Raw genomic sequence first — 21662 nt, 5'->3', positions numbered from 1 at the left:
TTAGAATTGTGACAGCAGAGATCCAGTTGTCATGGTGCAGGTACGTACCGACAACATAGGAAAGAAGTTCTGCTGAGGGAATACAAGTAACTTGGTAGTAAATTATAAAGCAGAACCACAAAAGGCAGAAGATTACTAGCTATGAGCTAAATGGCACGGGGTCAATAAGAGGTAAATTGATGTCACAAAAATTGGTGTGGATGAATGGAGTTCAAATTGGTGGGATATTGGCATCAGTACTGGGGAAAGAGGTGCACATGTGTGCAGTCTAGAATAATCATTGCTGCTGAATCGTACAGCTTCAGTAATGAGGATTTTAAAATGAATATTGGTGGTGGTAATGGTAGGGTGGTTCAAGTGTATGGAAAATATTTTTTTAAAACTGTATGGACAAAGGAGGAGTGCAGGTCAGGATGAAGCTAATTATTACCATAAAACAAAAGGAATACCAAAATATCATGTTGCACCAAGCAATCATACAAGGTAAGGGAAACCTGATATTAGGACAAAGTTAAAGGTTTCGTATCTGAATGTGCATTGCATTCAGAATAAATGGGTTAACTGCACAAAGAGACAGATGGGAATGATCAGTTGACGATTATGGAAACGTGACATGAAATTCATGAGCAGCAGTGTGCTTTAGCTGAGCATTGAGGCCATGTCTGTGCTTCCTCCAGAGGCACTGTGTCTATTATTGAAGGCAGTATCTCCTGACACCTATCATATGCACATAAGCAAGCCTCCAAAGCAGTGTATGCACAGTCTCCCATTACCACATGTGCAGTATGAAAACGCGGTGTGTCATGAAATTGTTCACCTCATGGTATTGTGCCTTTATAGGGAAAAGCTTGGGAAGTACTGCATTAGGGGTGTGAGAACGGATGTTAATAGTGGGGAACACAGAAATGGCAGAGATGTTAAATCAATATTCTGCCTCAGTTTTCATGGAGGAGGACACCGAAACCATCCTTAATTTAACAGGTCATGCACAGATTATAAAAAAGTAAGAACTTAAAACAATTGCTATCACTAGGGAAAACACACTGAGTAAATTATAAAATTAAAGGCAGACAGGTCCCAGAACCTGATATGTATCCTAGAGTCATAAAGAAAGTACTGCAGTCATGCATTGCTTATAAAATTCCAGAAAGGTTCCAGTGAATTGGAAAAAAGCTGAAGCAAAGCCCTTATTCAAAAGAAGAGTGAAACAGAAAGTAGGAAAATACAAACCAGTTTAACATTTGTCTTTGGGAAATTGTTGGAATCCATTATTAATGAATTTGTAATAAGACATTTGGAAAGTCAACAAAATACATCAGAATCATAATGTTTTATGTAGGATAAATTATGTTTGATAATTTCATAGAGTTCTTCAAGATGTGACAAACAAAGTGGACAATGAGGGTCTTCTAGATGAAGTACATCTGAACTTCCAGAAGGCACTTAATAAGATGTCACACAAAAAATTGAATACACAGCTGTGATCACAGAGATAGTGTGTTATAGGTATCTTCACTAAGTCACTCACCAGCTCGCTATATTTACTAAATACTGTGTTTCCATTCATACATACCTCTTACTAACCCACTCACAAGGGCTCTGTATTTATTGAGTACCCAGTCTCTTTTCAGTTATTGATAACTCTTTACTACGACACATTTTTTACTCATTTATTCATAAAACCACAGTTCTATAGTAAATTTTACTTTTACAAATTAAAAGATTTCTTCCAAACCCATTATTGCTTTCTCACACCTTCAACCCTATCACACCTGATCGGACCTATATCTACATCAAAAGTTCCCTCTGAATAAGTGTCAATATAGTAACATTCTGTATTCAGAAGAATAACTCCCCGCTATCAAGTCTCCATAAAAGAGTATAATATTAATCGACCCTCACCAACCGTCTCTCAGGACCTGAATAGATTACAGAACACCAAGCAGTTTCCTCAATTTCATGGCAGTGTTGAATACCTTTTAACAGGGCCACTGTCCCCTTAACTGTCAAAACAATGCTTGCGTGAAACCGCATGAATGAATGAAACTCACACCGGCAAACAATAAACAAACCTCACGACTCAGCTGCAGTAGTCAATTTAATATCCTTTATTTTTAAGAAAATGTATAATTTCTAACTTATTAAGAGCATATAGTCCTAGCACTTCTACTAACATTTACTAACTTAAACTTAACTTATGCAAGCAAACCGGACAGACACACTTAAATCCTATCAGGAGTAGCAGCCAGCACTTAGCAAATGTTTAAATCATCTCCTATTTCCCAGGACAGAAGTCACCCAAACCTTTGCGTACAATAGATCAAAAAAAATGTAACACCATAGTAATGGAATTTTAATATATATAAGAACTGTGCATAAAGAGGTTAGTGTAAGAACTGTGTTTTGGGATTCTATCGCTTCCTCAAACTTGGGTCAGTGCAGGCACTAAATAAAGAGGCTATTTTCGCCATTCACCAATTTCGGTCGTTATTTGAATATGATCCCACATCACACGAGGTTAGGGATAATAGGTAACGGTAATGGATAGAGGATTGGTTACATAACAGAAAGCAAAGAATTGGGATAAAATGGGTCTTTCTGGTTTGCAAGCAAAAGCTAATGTTGTCCTTGGACACCAACTGTTTACAATCTACATTAATGATGGGATTGCATGGATAGTATGTCTATAATCAAATTCACAGATGGCAGTAGAAGAGGTGAGAAAGTAAGTTACAATTTAAGAATAGGGAATTTACAAATGAATGTGGATGGATTAGGTGAATGGGCCAAAAGTTGTCAGATGAAGTTTAAGTTGGTCAATGTGAGGTTATCTATTTTTGGTCAGAAGAACCAAAAAAAGGCAAATTATTTAGAACAAACTTCAAGATGATTTGGTGCAGAGGAATCCAGGTGTCCTTATGCATAGGTCATGGAAAGCTAATATGCAGGTACAGAAGGTAATAAAGGGGGCAAATGGAAGATCGGTAATTATTGCTAAAGGAGTGGAGGAGAGAAGTGGGGAAGCATTGTTGCAATCGGACAAGGCATTGGTGAGAAAAAGAACAAATCAAAAGAGTACTCTGTACAGTTTTGGTCCTATTTACTTGATGAAGGACGTATTTGCATTGGAGACAGTTCAGACAAAGTTCACTAGATAAACTTCAGAGATGAAAGGCTTGTCTCCCCGGGAGAGATTGAGCTATTTAGGCAGCTATTCCCTAGTGTTTAAAAGGATGAGAACATATTTGATCGAAGTATTTAAGATGCTAAAGGGGACTGAAAAAGTAGACAGAACAGGTACTTCCTTTTGTGGGGCAATCTAGAACGAGAGATCATGGTTTTAAATCTGCTGCTCTTCAAGCTAAAGCTGAGATAACAAAGAATAAGTTCTCTCAAAGGGTTGTGAATTCGTGCAATTCAATATGCCTGGGTACAATGGGCACCAAGTCACAGAATAAATTTGAGGAGATAGAAGATTTTTAATTAGTAATTAGTTAAAGTGGAATGGGCAAGGAAAATGAAGTGGAGGCCATGATGAGATCAACCACAATCGTATTAAATGGCGGAACCGGCTGAACTGCTTACTCCTGCTCTTAGTTATGCTCTTACATCATATGGTGAATTAGAAAACACCATAGTTTTCAGATAGAGGTGGGGTCAGTGCAAATTTAATTCAAGCATCTTTAAAATAGTCAACTTCCATTAGGTTTGAGATCATACAATCTCTGAAAAGAAATTTATGAGCTATACCTTTGCAATTATTAAATTAGCCCACCAATTCATGAACCATAGGAGGCGAATCACCAACTCCATTACAGTGTCTAATCACATTGACAAGGAGCATCTTTTATGTTCCATTTTCCACATAATGTTTGCAATTACTGTAAGTGCATGTATTAGCACTCATTAGCAATACTGCAATAAGTGACTCACCTCCTGACTTTCAAAACCTGTCCATCATTTTCAAGGTACAAGTCAGGAGTGTGATGGAATACGCTCCAATTGCCTGGGTGAGTGCAGCTCTGACACTCAAGAAGCTTGACACGATCCAGGACAAAGCAGGCTGTTTGATTGGCACCACATTCCATTTACTCACTCAGGTAGACATAAATGATCCCAGGACATAATTTGAAGAGCAGGGAAAATATCTCTAACGTTCTGAGACAACATTTACCCCAAAAACAAATGGACATTGATTAGATTACTTAGTGTGAAAACGGGCCCTTCGGCCCAACAAGTCCACACCGACCCTCTGAAGAGCAATCCATTCAGACCCATTCCCCTACATTTACCCATTCACCTAACACTACGGGCAATTTAGCATGGCCAATTCACCTAACCTGCACATTTTTGGACTGTGGGAGGAAACCGGAGCACCCGAAGGAATCCCACTCAGACACGGGGAAAATGTGCATACTCAACACAGACAGTTGCCTGAGGTGGGGACTGAGCCTAGGTCTCTAGCACTGTGAGGCAGCAGTGCTAACCACTGTGCCACCATATTACATTGCTGAATGCCTACACTTTAGAAGTATCCCATTATTTGTAAAGTACTTTGTACTGTCCTGAGGCTGTGAAAATCTGTGAACATTTTTATGGGTGTCAGAAGATTCCATCACGAGCTGATTTCCCTTACTTCATGTACATGGCTCTTTTAGACAGTGGTAAAAATTGGTTTCCATATCTAGTTAACAACTCCTTAAATTTTGGATCATGCAACTACCATATGATACAAGAAATAATTCAAGATGAAAAAGATGGCTTTTTGTTCACCTACCAATTCCTATCTTCTTTAGGTAACCATCAGCATCTTTCCACATGTGCAGACCTGTTCACCCATCACCAAAGCATACTCTGACACTCACCGACTCTTCAGCTTTGGTAGTTTTATTTCAAAACCTTGTTTAACAAACTCTTCCATGGCTATACTCCTCTATTCCTCCAGCTCAGTGTGGAGTTATACCTTCTGCTCTTCTAAATCCAGATGTCTACACATTTGCTTCTACCTCCAGAAGCAAAGGCATAAACTTAGTTTGAATCAGTTTTACTTAATTAAGGGTTAAAATTTCCTAAAACGCTAACTGAAAAAGTCAGAACTAAGGGAACACAGATATACAGAAAACACGGGGTAGGGGAACCAACAGGGTACACAATTAGCACAGGTAACAAAGGACATCAATAAAATAGAGATATGCCTATAATAAATATATATAAAATAGATTAGATTAAATAAAATACCCTACAGTGTGGAAACAGGCCCTTTGGCCCAACTAGTCCACAACCTTCCGAAGAGTAACTGACCCAGACTCATTTTCCTCCGATTAATTTGCCTAACACTATAGGCATTTTAACATAGCCAATTCACCTGACCTGCACATCTTTGGACTGTGGGAGGAAACCCATGTATACACGGGGAGAATGTGCAAACTCCACACAGACAGTCGCCTGAGGCTAGAATCGAACTTGGGACCCTGGGACTGTGAGGCAGCAGTGCTAACCAGTGTGCCACCATGCATTGAGGGGCATAAAAGCCATTGTGCCACTGTGCATTATAATTATATATATTATGGGGAAAAAGTAGTCTATATCAGACACCTGGTCAAATGTGGTAGGAATTGTAAATATTAAATAGAAGGGAATGTCCATTTAAAATAATAGAGATGAGGAATCAAGGCAGATGTAAATAGATTCCCGATTACCACAGGGATGAAAGTTTATCAGGGGTATGCGGGAACGTAGAGTTGAGCTAAAATCAGAAGTCACGATCTTACTAAATGGCAGAGTAGGCTTGAAGGGCCTACTCTTGTTCTCTATTCATAAGTGCGTAAAGAACTCAAGACATTATATTCTGATTAAAGCCTGAATTATGTAATTTTGCAGAGTTGGTGTTATAATGTTATGCTGAATCTCCCTGTATATATGAATAAATGATAGGAGACTCAGATTCAGGATAATTCAGTCTTGATACAAGAACATTGTCAACCATCATCACTTTACATTTTAGGATGCCCTTTATATACTCCCCTACCTATCTTTTATATCTTCCAAATTTAAAATTATCCTCAACTCTTACAATTCTAGCTGTGCCTCAAACATTTTTATCCCAGTTATTACATGGTATCCTCTTTGAAACACCCAAAGTGCCTTATAATGTGTAAGTATGCTCCATAAGTTGCTGGCAGTATGGATCAACTAATAACAGCATAGGTGTAAAAGTGCTGCTATCTCCTTTCAAGTTTTAAAAAGTTGTATTGATCTCATAGTCATAGAATCAGAGATGTATAGCATGGAAACAGATCCTTCAGTCCAACCCAACTATGCCGACCAGATATCTTAACCTATCCAGTCCCATTTGCCAGCATTCAGCCCATATTCCTCTAAACCTATCCCAATCATATATCCAGCCAGATGCTCTAATTGTACCATTTCCTCGGGCAGCTCATTCCATACAAGCGACACCCTCTGTGTTAAAAAGTTGCCCCCTAGGATCTAAACTAATGCAGCACAAGGATTTTGAGTGAACTCACCTTTTGCTAAGTCTTCCTCTTCTTTTTTGGTTGCTGTTACATTTGGATCTTTTGCCACCAAAGCAGGGCTCGCCTTTGCCTGTTCTGCAGCCTATCTCAACAATATAGTTAGAGATAAACATCATTGTTAATAAAAGGTAACTTAAACCAAGGTCTCAAATGCATATCTTGACAGTTTTTCTTGCTCAACAGTGACGGACAAATATTGAGCTTAAGCTACAGAGTGAGCAATTCATTCAGCCAATACAAACACATAAAAAAACTACCTGAGAACCTGCTGCAGGAAATGTAACTCCTTGTTCTTTCAGGTTTTTTATCATTGCGGATATAAGACTAAGTTGAGGGTCATTCTTAAATTCCTCTGCCCACTCTACCATGAGGGCTTTCAGTTTTTCACAGACTTTTGGGTGACCCTGAAACGAAATTAAAGATGCAAGACGTAATTAAGAAGCTATTCCAAACTGTGATTAATGTAACTGAGTTGATATTAGTTAATTTATTTCATAACATGAAACCATCCAAAAGATCAGGTGCATAGTTCCTTGAAAATGGAGTTGCAGGTAGACAGGGTAGTGAAGGCAGCACTTGGCACACTTGTCTTCACTGGTACAAGCATAAAGTATAGGAGCTGGGATGCCATGTTGTGGCTGTACAGGACGTTGGCGAGGCCACTTCTAGAATACTGTGTACAACTCCGGTCACCCTTTTATAGGAAAGATGTTTTTAAACTAGAAAGGGTATAGAAAAGATTTAAGGATGTTGCTGGGACTGGAAGGTTTGAGTGATGGGGACAGGCCGAATAGGCTGAGGCTATTTTCACTGGAAGATCAGAGGCTGAGGGGTGACCTTATAGCAGTTTTTAAAATCATGAGGACATGGATTGGGTGACTAGCCAATATCTTTTTCCTTGGGTGGGGGAGTCCAAAACTAGAGGACATAGGTTTAAAGTGAGATGGGAAAAGATTCAAAAAAGGACCCGAGGGGTGCATGTATGGAACAAGCTGCCACAGGAAGTGATTAGATTATATTCCCTACAGTATGGAAACAGGCCCTTTGGCCCAATAAGTCTACACCGACCCTCTGAAGAGTAACCCACCCAGACCCATTCCCATATTCTATATTTACCCCTGACTAATGCACCTAACACTATGGGCAACTTAGCATGGCCAATTCACCTGACCTGTACATCTTCAGAAGTGTGGAAGGAAACCCATGCAGACTCTGGGAGAATGTGCAAGCCCCACACAGACAGTCGCCCAACGTAGGAATCAAACCCAGGTCCCTGGCGCTGAGGCAACAGTGCTAACTGCTGAGCCACTGTGCAGCCCCTATCCTGTGGACGAGGCTGGTATAATTAAAGCAGTTAAAAGGCATCTAGATAGATAAATGAATAGGAAGAGTTTAGAGGGATATAGGCTAAATGCTGGCAAATGGGACTAGGTGAGACTGAGATGTCTGGTCAGCATGGACAAGTTAGATCGAAGGGGCTGTTTCCATGCTGTATGGTTCTGACGCGATATCGCAGGGTATCAACAAATATCACAGATGGTCTTCTTCACCTTTTGAATGTAGCTCAACTTTGGCATGCGAAGAAAAGAAAGGCTAGGGAAGGTAAGGGGTTCCTTAGATCACTATCTCAACAGACTTTATAGGCAATCTTTGCAGGCACAAAGGGATCTAGGTGACCTTGTACAGTCAATGAAAGTAGACAGGCGTGTGCAGCAAGCAATTAGGAAGGGAAATGGCTCATTGGTCTTTATCACAATAGAATTCAAGTTAAGAGGTGGGGATGTCTCACTGCAGTTATACTAGGCCTTGATGAGACCATGCCTGTAGTTTTGAGTGCAGTTTTGGCTCCCTACCAAAGAAAGGATAGACTTGCCATACAGGCAGTGCAGCAGAGGTTCACTGGGTTGATAATAGGGATGGCAGGACAGTTCTACAAGGAGACATTGGTATTCACGAGAGTTTAGGAGGATGAGAGGAGATCGGATTGAAACATACAATGTTTTACCAGAACAGGACAAACTAGATGCAAAAAGGAGTATTTCCTTTGGTTGGGGAGTCTTGAATAGGGGACGCAATCTCAATTTATGGGGCGGGTCATTTAGAATCGAGACAAGGAAAAGTTTCTTCAAACAAGATAGCGAACTTGTAGAATTCACCACCACAGAAGACTGTGGAGGTCGTTACCAATTATATTCACGAGAAAGACAGAATAATCCTCAACTTTAAAGGCATCAAGGGTTATGGGGAGAAAGCAGTAATACACCAATGAGGGAGAGGATCTACCATTATACTACTGAATGACAGAACAAGCTATAAGGGCCAAATGGTTTACTCCTTGTCCTCGTTTCTGTGTTTATAAATCATAAAATTTTGTTCTGAACGACAAACTTTAGCAAAATTCAGCAGAGCAAAGAAAACAGGAAACACGCAAGGAATGTTCTCAAGCTCTTTATGACAGCTAGCTCAAAAAGACCAGAGGTAAAAACAATGACTGCAGATGCTGGAAACCAGATTCTGGATTAGTGGTGCTGGAAGAGCACAGCGGTTCATCCAAGGAGCAGCGAAATCGACGTTTCGGGCAAAAGCCCTTCATCTGGCTGACCGAGACAGCTTTATACACTAAAGTTAAAATAAAAAAGAATAAGATTGGTCATGAATACCCAGGTTTATTGTAAAGGAAAAAGGAAGTCTGTGCCCTAATACGATATCCTGGGGCAGTCTCATACTGTCAAGTCAGCTTGTGCCTGTGCTGGGTATAGTACAGCATTAGTATTTTGATTAGACAGAGTAGGTATTTTGTAATAGTTTCCCAGCAGAGGACTACCCAAGTGAAAATGAAATAAATGACTCTTCTGGAAAACCTATAAATGCTTAGGTCTGGTGTGCAAGTCCTGAAAATAGGATGAAAACCTACTTAGTAAGATTCAAATATTTACTAAAAAATAACCAAGAATAGTCTAAATGCCTCAGAGAGGTCAAACACACAGACCTTTAAGCTTCACTCCTTCTAACATTGATACACAGTGGCAGCAGTGTATAGCATCTATAAGACACATTGCAATAACTTATCAAGCCTCCAAACCCACAAATGCTAAAATCTACAAAGCAAAGGGCAGCAGATACATGATAACATCACCCTTTGGGTTCATCCCCATGCCATGGATCATTCTGTCTAGGAATTATATCACCATTCTTTCATTGTCACTGGATCAAAATTCTGGAACTCCCTTCTTAATAGCAATGGGGGCAAAGCTACACAACACAGACTGCAGTTCAAAAGGGCAGTGGACAACACCCGGTGTTGTCCATTTCCCAAGGGGAAAAAAAATGTAAAACTTCTTACATCAGGGCAGTGCTATTAGTTTTCCCTGGCAAAGGACCAACAGAACCTGATGAGTCAAAACCTATCATTCAAGTAATACTCCATTTAGGTTCATGTGGAGCTTTCTAATGCAGTCAAAATTTGTCTTTATAAAAGTATACTGCTTTGCCTCAGAACACAGCAGCTATTGAATACAGCATCTGAAAGTTTAATCTCTGTAAGAATATCTAACTTCAACACATGCGCCACTTAGAATCAGAGATTTACAGCATGGAAACAGACTCTCCAGTCCAACTCATCCATGTCAACTAGATATCCTAACCTAATCTGTCCCATACCCCTCCAAACCCTTCCTATTCATATACCCATCCAGATGCCTTTTAAATGTTGCAATTGTACCAGCCTCCACCACTTCCTCTGGGAACTCATCCCACATGTACCACCCTCTATGTGAATAAGTTGCCCTTACGTCGTTTTTATATCTTTCCCCTCTCACCCTAAACCTATGCCCTTTAGTTCTGGACTCCTGCACACCAGGGAAAAGACTTTGACCTATTCATGCCCCTCATGATTTTATAAACCTCTACAAAAGGTTTAGCCTTTCACCTTTCAGCCTCAGACGCTCCAGGAAAAACAGTCCCAGCCTGTTCAGCAACTATATTGGTTAGGAGGAATCTCTCATTTAAGTTACTGGAGGATGTTAAAGACACACACGGGAGGTTTGTAATTCTCAAAGCCCGGATAAACAGGGAAGAATGTGCTGTTTAAACGTTTATTACCCTCTGGCCCATCCCCTCAAATTTCTGTAGATTCGTTCTCCAAATTGATCAGTTTTGATTCCGGCATATCATTATAGGGGAAATTTTAATTGTCTTATGGATCCCATGGTAGACAGGTTGCCCAAAGGCCTCCTGATACCTTCTCTACAAACAAAACATTTCATGGATCGGTATCTGGAGTTAGGGTTGGTGGACGTCTAGAGGCGTCTCCACCCTACAGGCAGGGATTTTATGTTATTTTTCCAATCCGCACAAATGTCACATCAGGATTGTTTTTTTTCTGACCCCCCGTGGCAACCCTGGGCTTGGTGGTATCTTGTACGATTAGTAATATTATCATCTTCGATTACACTCCAGTGTATCTGTTGGCTAAGATTAAGGATGTTACAGTGGGCCCGAGGCACTGGCGAATGGATCCCTTTATGCTTAAGGTTAATAAGTGTGTGGCATATTTCTCTAGTGAATGTCAGACATTCCTAGACATTAACTCAGACTCAGTTAGTAGCCCATTTGTCCTTTGGGAAACTGCCAAAGCCTATGCCGGGGGTTAGTTAGAGCCTACTCTGCCAGTAGGAAGCAAAAGGGCAAACAGCAACGTCTCCTTGAAGCACAGCTGAAGGCAGCTGAGAAGGCTTACTTTGACAGGCCCTCGTTAGCCAAGCTACAGAGGATTATGGCGCTGCGGTCTGATCTGAATTCTGTGCCCACGCAGACAACAAAGGAGCTCACTTTCACAAAGCAAAGGATTTATGAGCTAGAATATGAGCAGGTAGCGAGAATATCTTGCAAGGAAAAGGAGCGTACCTCAAGCCATTATATCAATTAAGGAAGGGTCTGGGAACCTAACATGTCATTCCAAAGAGATTAATGGGGCATTCCAGAAATTTTACTCTAAACTATACCAATCTGAGGGCTGTGAGGCAGGGTGGGCCAAGATAGAGTTCCCGGGTGCGACCCCTGAACAAGAGTCTTTTCTCAACTCCCCCTTATCAGAGCAAAAGGTGCAGGAGGCTGTGAAGCAGTTTTAGAGTGAAAAGGGGCCCTGTCATGATGGATTTCCCAGCAAATTTTACAAGGAATTTATAAACATATTGTCAGTCTCAATGCTCAACATGTTCATTGACTCATATAGCCATGATCGTCTCCCGCCATCTCTGAGAGGCCAATATTTCATTTATTCTTAAAAAAAGGAAGGTCCCAGAGGACTATGCTTTGTACAGGCCCATTTCACTTTTAAACGTGGACTTCAAAATCCGCTCCAAAATTCTTGCATTAATGCTGGAGACTGTTATCTTCTATTGGTAAAGAGGATCAGGCAGGCTTCATAAAGGGCAGCAGATCCTCCAATAATGTTAGGAGGCTGCTTAATGCAATTCAAGTGTGTCAACAACAGTCACTTCAGGGATTGGTGATTTCTCTAGATGCAGTCAAGGCACTTGACAGAGTTGAGTGGATGTACCTATGATACACTCTGGAGCAGCTTGGCTTGGGCAGAGCTTTTAAAAGATCAGTAAGATTCGCTACAATGAGCATCTCATCACAGGCATCACAAGCAATTTTAACATCTTTAGGGGCAACTGGCAAGGCTGTGCCCTTTCGCCATTGCTTTTTACATTGGTGATTGAACCGCTGGTGGAGGCCATTCGTAGGGGGCAAAATTGTATAACATTTCATTGTATGCGGACGATGTCCTTTTTTTCTGTCAAACCCAGCAGTTTGGGTGCCTCGCCTGATACAATGCATCAGCTTGTTTGACACCTTTTTGGGGTACAAGATTAATTTTGCAAAATGAGAGACTATGCCTTTGGGTGATCTTAGGAGGGGTCTCGAGGGCGAATCTCAATTCCCATTTCAGTGGTCACAGGGAGGTATTGTATATTTGGGCATATTCATCACTTCAGTTCTTGATCGGTTGTTCAAAGCTAATTTTGCTTAATTATTCATATACCCATCCAAATGCCTCTTAAATGTTGCAATTGTGCCAGCCTCCAACACATCCTCTGGCAGCTCAGTCCATACACGTACCACCCTCTGCGTGAAAAAATTGCCCCTTAGGTCTCTTTTATATCTTTCCTCTCTGACCCTAAACCTATGCCCTCTAGTTCTGGACTCCCCAACCCCAGGGAAAAGACTTTGCCTATTTATCCTATCCATGCCGCTCATAATTTTATAAACCTCTATAAGGTCACCCCTCAGCCTCCAATGCTCCAGTGAAAACAGCCCCAGCCTGTTCAGCGTCTCCCTGTGGCTCAGATCCTCCAACCCTGACAACATCTTTGTAAATCTTTTCTGAACCCTTTCAAGTTTCACAACATCTTTCCAATAGGAAGGAGACCAGAATTGCATGTAATATTCCAACAGTGGCCTAACCAATGTCCTGTACAGCAGCAACATGACCTCACAACTCCTGCACTCAATACTCTGACCAATAAGCATACCAAACGCCTTCTTCACTATCCTATCTACCTGTGACTCCACTTTCAAGGAGCTATGAACCTACACTCCAAGGTCTCTTTGTTCAGCAACACTCCCTTGGGCCTTACCATTAAAGTTTGTAAGTCCTGCTAACATTTGCTTTCCCAAAATGCAGCACCTCGCATTTATCTGAATTAAACTCCATCAGCCACCTCTCAGCCCATTGGCCCATCTGGTCAAGATCCTGTTGGAATCTGAGGTAACCCTCTTCGCTGTCCACTACACCTCCAATTTTGGTATCATCTGCAAACTTACTAACTGTACCTCTTATGCTCGATCCAAATCATTTATGTGAATGACAAAACGTAGAGGGCCCAGCACTGATCCTTGTGGCACTCCACTGGTCACAGGCCTCCAGTCTGAAAAACAACCCTCTACCACCACCCTCTGTCCTCTACCTTTCAGCCAGTTCTGTGTCCAAATGGCTAGTTCTCCCTGTATTCCATGAGATCTAACTTTGCAAATCAGTCTCCCATGGGGAACCTTGTTGAACGCCTTGTGATCTGAAGTCCATATAGATCACATCTCCTGCTCTGCCCTCATCAATCTTCTTTGTTACTTCATCAAAAAACTCAATCAAGTTTGAGAGACATAATTTCCCACACACAAAGCCATGTTGAGTATCCCGAATCAGTCCTTGCCTTTCCAAATACATGTACATCCTGTCCCTCAGGATTCCCCTCCAACAACTTGCCTACCACCAAGGTCAGGCTCACTAGTCTATAGTTCCCTGGCTAGTCCCTACCACTCTTCTTAAACAGAGGCACCACATTTGCCAACCTCCAATCTTCTGGCACTTCACCTGTAACTATCGATGATACAAATATCTCAGCAAGAGGCCCAGCAATCACTTCTCTAGCTTCCCACAGAGTTCTCGGATACACCTGATCAGGTCCTGGGGATTTATCCACCTTTAACCGTTTCAAGACATCCAGCACTTCCTCCTCTGTAATCTGGACATTTTGCAAGATGTCACCATCTATTTCCCTACAGTCCATATCCTTTTCCACAGTAAATACTGATGCAAAATAGTCATTTAGTATCTCCCCCATTTTCTGTGGCTCCACACAAAGGCCGCCTTGCTGATCTTTGAGGGGCCCTATTCTCTCCCTAGTTATCCTTTTGTCCTTAATATATTTGTAAAACCCTTTGGATTCTCCTTAACTCTATTTGCCAAAGCTATCTCATGTCCCCTTTTTGCCCTCCTGATATCCCTCTTCAGTATACTCCTACTTTCTTTATACTCTTCTAAGGATTCACTCGATCTATCCTGTCTGTACCTGACATATGCGTCCTTCTATTTCTTAACCAAATCCTCAATTTCTTTCGTCATCCAGCATTCCCTATACCTACCAGCCTTCCCTTTCACCCTGACAGGAATATACTTTCTCTGGATTCTTGTTATCTCATTTCCATTTCCAGCCGTTCCTTTACCTGCGAACATGTGCCTCCAATCAGCTTTTGAAAGTTCTTGCCTAATACCATCAAAATTGGCCTTTCTCCAATTTAGAACTTCAACTTTTAGATCTGGTCTATCCTTTTCCATCACTATTTTAAAACGAATAGAATTATGGTCGTTGGCCCCAAAGTGCTCCCCCACTGACACCTCAGTCACCTGCCCTGCCTTATTTCCCAAGAGTAGGTCAAGTTTTGCACCTTCTCTAGTAGGGACATCCACATACTGAATCAGAAAATTGTCTTCTACACACTTAAGAAATTCTTCTCCATCTAAACCTTTAACACTATGGCAGTCCCAGTTGATGTTTGGAAAGTTAAGATCCCCTACCATATCCACCATATTATCCTTACAGATAACTGAGATCTCCTTACAAGTTTGTTTCTTAATTTCCCTCTGACTATTGGGGGGTCTATAATACAATCCCAATAAGGTGATCATCCCTTTCTTATTTCTCAGTTCCACTCAAATAACTTCCCTCGATATATTTCCAGGAATATCCTCCCTCAGCACAGTTGTAATGCTATCCCTTATCAAAAATGCCACTCCCCCTCCTCTCTTGCCTTCCTTTCTATCCTTCCTGTAGCATTTGTATCCTGGAACATTCAGCTGCCAGTCCTGCCCATCCCTGAGCCATGTTTCTGTAATTGCTGTGATATCCCAGTCCCATGTTCCTAACCATGTCCTGAGTTCATCTGCCTTCCCTGTTAAGTCCCTTGCATTGAAATAAATGCAGTTTAATTTATTAGTCCTATCTTGACTGTTTGACTCACGTCTGTTCTCAGCTGTACCCGTCTCAGATAGATCTCTTTCCTCACTATCTCCCTGGGTCCCACACCCCCACCTCACTAGTTTAAATCCTCCCAAGCAGTTCTAGCAAATTTCCCTGCCAGTATATTAGTCCCCTTCCAATTTAGGTGCAATCCGTCCTTCTTGTTCAGCTCACTTCTACCCCAAAAGAGATTCCAATGATCCAAAAATGTGAATCATTCTCCCATGCACCAGCTCCTCGGCCATGCATTCATCTGCTCTATCCTCCTATTCTTGCCCTCACTAGCTCGTAGCACCGGGAGTAATCCAGATATTACTACCCTAGAGGACCTCTTTTTTTCAATTTCTACCTCACTCTCTGTAATCTCCCCTTCAGAGTCTCAACCTTTTCCCTTCCAATGTCGTTGGTTCCAATGTGGACAATGACCTCCTGCTGGCCCCTCTCCCCCGTGAGAACATTCTGCACCCTCTCTGAGACATCCTTGATCCTGGCACCAGGGAAACAACACACCATTCTGCTTTTTCTCTGTTGGCCACAGAAACATCTGTCTGTCCCTCTGACTACAGAATCCCCTAACACAATTGATCTCTTGGAAGCCGACGTACCCCTCTTTGCATTCGAGCCAGTCTCAATACCAGGAACTTGGCTGTTCGTGCTACGTTCCCCTGAGAATCCATCACCCCCTACATTTTCCAAAACAGCATACCTTTTTGAAATGGGTATATCCTCAAAAGACTCCTGCTCTAGTTGCCTACCTCTCTTACCCTCCCTGGAGTTAACTCATCTATGTGACTGTATCTGAAACTTTCCCCCCTTTCTATAACTGCCATCCATCACACACTGTTGCTGTTGCAAATTCCTCATCGCTTCTATTTGTCTCTCCAACCGATCCACTCGATCTGATAAGATTCGCATCCAACAGCATTTATGGCAGATATAATCTGCAGTAACCCTTAAACTCTCTTTAAACTCCCACATCTGACAAGAAGTACATATCACTGTAAAGGCCATTTTTCCTCCTTCACAATCTACAGACCCAGAAAATAACACCGTCTTATTCCTCTACAAACACTGCCAAAAGGTTAAATTAATAGCTATGGCTTATATTTTAAAGTTTAATCAAGAGACTTATCTCCAAAAACATATAAATCAAGAAAGAATCCACTGTACCCACTACTGCAGCCTTTCTCTAGGACAGACTTAAAACAACAATTAACTTATCTGATTCTGTGCTGTGAACTTTGCCCAACAGTTCCTCCAAGATTAGTTGTGAATTTCACTGTTTGTTAATTTTCCCAGATGCACCCCACTGTCCAGTGATACACGAATTCAAATAGCAAAGGCAGTAACTGTGCAGGTTTTCTCTCTCTCCTGTACTGACTCGAACGTTGGGCAGCTAGAGGTGTGTCTTGCATGGGTAATTTATTTGAGGGAAATATAATGCGTCCTTTGATCAGTTAGCACAGGAATACGAGCCATCTAACAAGGACCTCTCATTTTTTTTCAAATTCGGGATTCTATTCAAAACAAAAGTCTACACTTTTGACTGATCACTACAAATCTGACATAGGGAGGAGGGTGCTCAGAACGAAGAGAGTACACTTTCTGTCAGCACTTTGTATTGTCAATTGGGGGGGGGGGGGGGCGTTCCCCTCAGATGAGTTCAATACACTCTGCAGGGTGTGGGAGAGAGCTAGGCGTTGAGGTCTCCTCAGAGGCATGGGAAGATATTTGGGAAAACGCAAGTAAGATATCAATTTGCAATAGGACCTACGCTTTACAGTTGAAGATTGTCCACAGGGTCCATTTGGCTCTGGATTGTTTCTCAAAATTTAAACCAGGGGTATCTTCAACATGCCCCAAGTGTAGAGTTAGTATGGGCACTCTTACCCATTGTCTTTGGTCCTGTGGTAGGCTTCAAACATACTGGATCACTGAGGCAGGTACAATGGAGAGGATTTTGGGTGTAAGGGTGGAGAAGGGCCCGATCTCTCTTCTTCTTGGCCTGCCCAGTGTATTCCCTGTAGATGCGCATAAGAAAAAAACTTTTCAACATCCTCGCTTTCTGCGCAAGAAAGAATATCTTGTTGGGTTGGGTATCCGAAAATCTCCCGGGCCTGTCGGGTTTGCGGAAGATTGTTATGTAGCATATCCCCTTGGATTGTCTCACAAGTATTGTACACCACAAAACGGAGAATTTTTATAAAGGCATGGCAGCCCTTTTAGGAATACCATACACATCTGTCCACCATACTAATTAGGACTTTTATATAGCTGTAACTATTGTGTTTTACAAGTCCAATATCCAAGGAGGGACATCTGCAAATGTATGAATATGTGAAAACTAATGCTCTTGATATTCGAGAGTGAGTGTTTTGTTTGGCTGAACCGAGTTACTATTTATTTAGTTAAGTAGTTAGTTGGAGTTTCCTATTTATATGTATTTTTCTATCAATATTTATACATTTGTACATGAGGGCGGTTTGGGTTTTTTAACATTTTTTTTGGTGTTCTTTCATTGTATTATTTTGAATTATATTGTTTTGTATTTGTTGCAATATTTTTTAAAATATATTTTTCAATATAAATATATTTAATATAAAATTTGTAGTTTAGAATGAAGACACTCTCTCATTATCAACCAGTCCATCATAGAAGAGGCTTGCATTGTATGTTACTACAATCTGCAAATTCAATGATGCAGGCTCCTCTGCTTTCTGGGAAAAAGAATTTCACAGATTAACGTCCTTCAGAAAAAAAAATTCATCTCGACACATAGAAAATAGGAGCAGAAATAGGCCATTCAGCCCTTTAAGTTTGCTCTGCCATTCAACAGGATCATAGCTGGTCATCCAATTCAGGACCTTGGTCCTACTTTTGCCTCATACCCTTGGACTCCTCGGAACAAGACCTAACTCCCCCTTCAAAACACTCAATGTCTTGGCCTCAACCACTTCCTGTGACAGAGAATTCCACAAGCTTATCACTTGCTGGGTGAAGATTTTTCTCCTCATCTCAGTACTAAATAGCCTTCTCCTTAAAAGGTGACCCCTAATTCCGACTGAGATATGCATATTTAAGTTGTGTCCATGGACACGAACAGATGTTAGCTATAATTGTCCAACTGAAATTTTAAAAAAAAAGTGTGAAACAATCCTTCCCAAAAGGTCACAATTCTTTCTAATTTATTTTTAAATTAACACAAGTCTGACACTCACTTTGAAACATATTTCATAACATCAAAAACTACAAGAGTAACAATTAACAGCCACTAATATTGTGTATTAGTTTTTTTGAGAGATATTTTCAAATTTACTGCACTTCATTTCAGACACAGTTACTTTGCATCTCTAGCATAACATTGAAGAATTATGATTGAAATATCTACTTAAGTCCAGCCATAATCTAACCTTCATGTATGGTCTATCTTTAAACCGTATCTGGAAGATGGATTTAGCTTTTTCCAATATCAATATACAATTTTGACTGAAGTCCATTATTAAGAATGATCAATAACAAACATGAAAAAAGGTCAGAAGATCTGGCCTGATTAAGGTAAACTGCTCAATGTCACCATATCCAAGTCCAGTAACTAAAAATGCCAATTGTCTTCTTTATTTGAAGAATAACATTATTGCATTTTAGCAGTGTGATCAATTAAATTCTTCAATCCATTTAAATCAGCAGAGGAATAGTAGCAAAACCACTTATCTATGAAAAACTGGACTTACAAATGAAGAAATTGGACAAAATTAGAAGTACACAATGTCAGGAATTTGGGAACTCTACATTTGAGAAAAAGAGACTAAATTAGCTCTAAATTGCTCATAACTTTGACAAAAATATTTCCTGTTAATGGTCACTACTCTCATTAACAAAACAAAATCACAAGTTTTCCCTGGATTAGGATTCGCTGCAATTATTTTTAAAAATCACACACATTGTAAGGTTTTGCCTCGTCAGTAAACTCCCATGGGAAACATACATTAACAGAAGCATTAGTCTCAAAAGTGAGAAGTTACAAAAAAAAGGCTGGACAACATAATTGACAGCATGGTTGTATTTTATCTTACTTCAAATATTACCACTGTGCCACCTTGAGGGACCTTTTATGTTTCTAAACTACTAGGAAGCTCCCAATGACACTGGAACCTTAAAGGTATCATTATGGATCCTATTGTACATTAGTCAGCGAGTGCAATAATTAAAAAATAAAGCCACAACATGCAGGCTTTCTCAAGGAGCTGAGACTAACTCAAAGGCTTCAATATCTGTGTGAGGATGGCAGTTCCCTCTCCCAGGGATATTGACAAATCAAGAGACATAATCGTTAGTACAGGAGTGTCTTAAACATATGCAAAACAAGAAAGAACTGACTAAACACTGAAATCCATAGATATTTTCTTTTCAGTCACAGCATGCTAAACTCCAAATAACAATAATCAGATGATTTGCAAACTTCCTGGGATTCTTTTGTAGGCTTGAGAGATAACGAATTCCTAGAAAGTAGCCTATTGATCATGCAGAACCTGAAGTGGTATAATTCTAACTTGTTTTTAGGGCTGAACAGAGGGAAGATACTTTGTTTTTAAAAATAAAATCTGTTATTTTAATTGCCAATACATTTGCAATACAACTTTATCTCCCCTACTCGAAAAATATTCGAAATTCTCCACATCATGTCAAGCAAAGTCACGTACCACTGTGAAACATGCAGAAGCTGGCTTAGCACAATACTGATTGGAATCAGGAAATGGACTGGATTCCTCTCAGAGATATGAAGAATGATGCATATGATAGTAAGGGCTACGTGAATGGTGACAGGAGAAGAAAAGAAACTTTTTTAAAAATATAAATAAAGTCCAACCACTCCAGTGCTAAAAATAAACTCCTGGGAGCTATTACATTCATAATTTGAGATTTCAGTTGTTAACTGGCATTGCCACGACTGAACATCAATAAATTATTTAATATTACACCTAGGCTACTTCTAAAATTTCTGGAAATTCCTTCTTAAAAATTATTTTCAATGTGGATAAGTTTAATCTTTATATTCAAAAGAGATTTAGATCAGTGTGTCACACATACATAGAATGTAAAACAAGGAAATGTGCAAACAATGAATATATTATAGCACCAGAAATATATTTATTAGCCTGCCCCTACTCTCAAATCTTCACTTCAGCCTCTTAACAACAACGACAGACAATAGCATTCTTGATTACAAGAAAGCAATCTTTAATATTCAAATAACGACCAAATCGACAAATGAAGAAATAGCTTAGCAAGAGATTAATAACCGCCTTATTTTTCTGATATAGCCTAACTACAACTGATAATTCTCCAAAATTTGCTGTAACTTAAGAAAAATAATTGCATCAAAAAGTACAAAAATATTTACCTTATTTAAGACACTGCTCACTTCACTTGCAAAGTCTCTTGAGCAAACTTCAAGGTGAAAGATTTTGCCACAGTTTGACACACATGCTCCAAGCAGCTTTAAAGAAATAATTCAATTATGAACACATTTCAAATTATGACAGAGATGATCAATGAAAATAGCACCACCTTGACAGCAGTGAGTACTATCTCAATACAGTGCAGAATACAAAAAGTATCAAAAGTTTAGTAGTACCAAGACACAAATAATACTGCATCATAACAGAGAAACTCTGAAGGTGGGCTAAAGCTGTTGCAGAGAAAAGCACGAATAACAGTCTCTTAGAAGTAACAGATAGTACTTACAGTTAGTGCCTGCATAGCAACATGAGGATCTTTGTGATTCACTCTTTTCATGATAGATCTCAAGCAGTCTTTTGGCCTAAATGATTAATAAAGGAGTAAGTAATCAATTTTTAAAAATACAAATGTTTCCAACTTAACTAACAAACTCAATCCAATCCAACTGGCTTGCCAAGATTTGATATAGACAGAGATTTAGATTTAAAAGAAAAATGACATCATAGAGCTCACAAATGACATGGATGATGGAACGGAGAGAGATCTAAAGGCTTTATTAAACTCAGGGCCTAACATATCCAATCATTGCAAAGAAGCAATCAGCAAATGGCACTTTAAAATTTAATGGACAGGATGTAATGAACTACGCAGCACTCGAGTCAAACAAGAACAGTCTTGCATACTACTGTGCATCAAAGTTCTTGTCGTTCAAACACTGGAGTTAGTTGAGAGAAAGACCACAAGATGCAAAGGGCCCAGTCACGAGGAAACAAATCAAAAAAAATCTGAGCTTTTTGACCCTGGGGGAGAAAAGAACAACGAAGTATAAAAGTAAGTATATTGATGTGTATTGCAGTAGATG

General features: G+C 40.2%; 1 protein-coding gene across 2 annotated transcripts in view; it reads right to left on the bottom strand.

The window, feature by feature from the left end:
- Positions 1-21662, bottom strand: part of stam (signal transducing adaptor molecule (SH3 domain and ITAM motif) 1) — a 71048-nt gene that overhangs the window by 17587 nt on the left and 31799 nt on the right. For both annotated transcript variants that reach the window (XM_072575905.1, XM_072575906.1), the window contains exons 3-6: positions 21086-21161; positions 20742-20837; positions 6794-6940; positions 6528-6618 (exon numbers count right to left, since the gene is read on the bottom strand). In XM_072575905.1, the coding sequence (XP_072432006.1) occupies positions 6528-6618; positions 6794-6940; positions 20742-20837; positions 21086-21161 (410 nt within the window). The remainder of the gene's footprint in view (positions 1-6527; positions 6619-6793; positions 6941-20741; positions 20838-21085; positions 21162-21662) is intronic.

The sequence above is a fragment of the Chiloscyllium punctatum genome, chromosome 8, assembly GCF_047496795.1.
Source record: "Chiloscyllium punctatum isolate Juve2018m chromosome 8, sChiPun1.3, whole genome shotgun sequence".
Taxonomy (NCBI): domain Eukaryota; kingdom Metazoa; phylum Chordata; class Chondrichthyes; order Orectolobiformes; family Hemiscylliidae; genus Chiloscyllium; species Chiloscyllium punctatum.
Note: the sequence above shows the minus strand (reverse complement) of the source record. Positions and strands in the feature narration are given on the sequence as shown.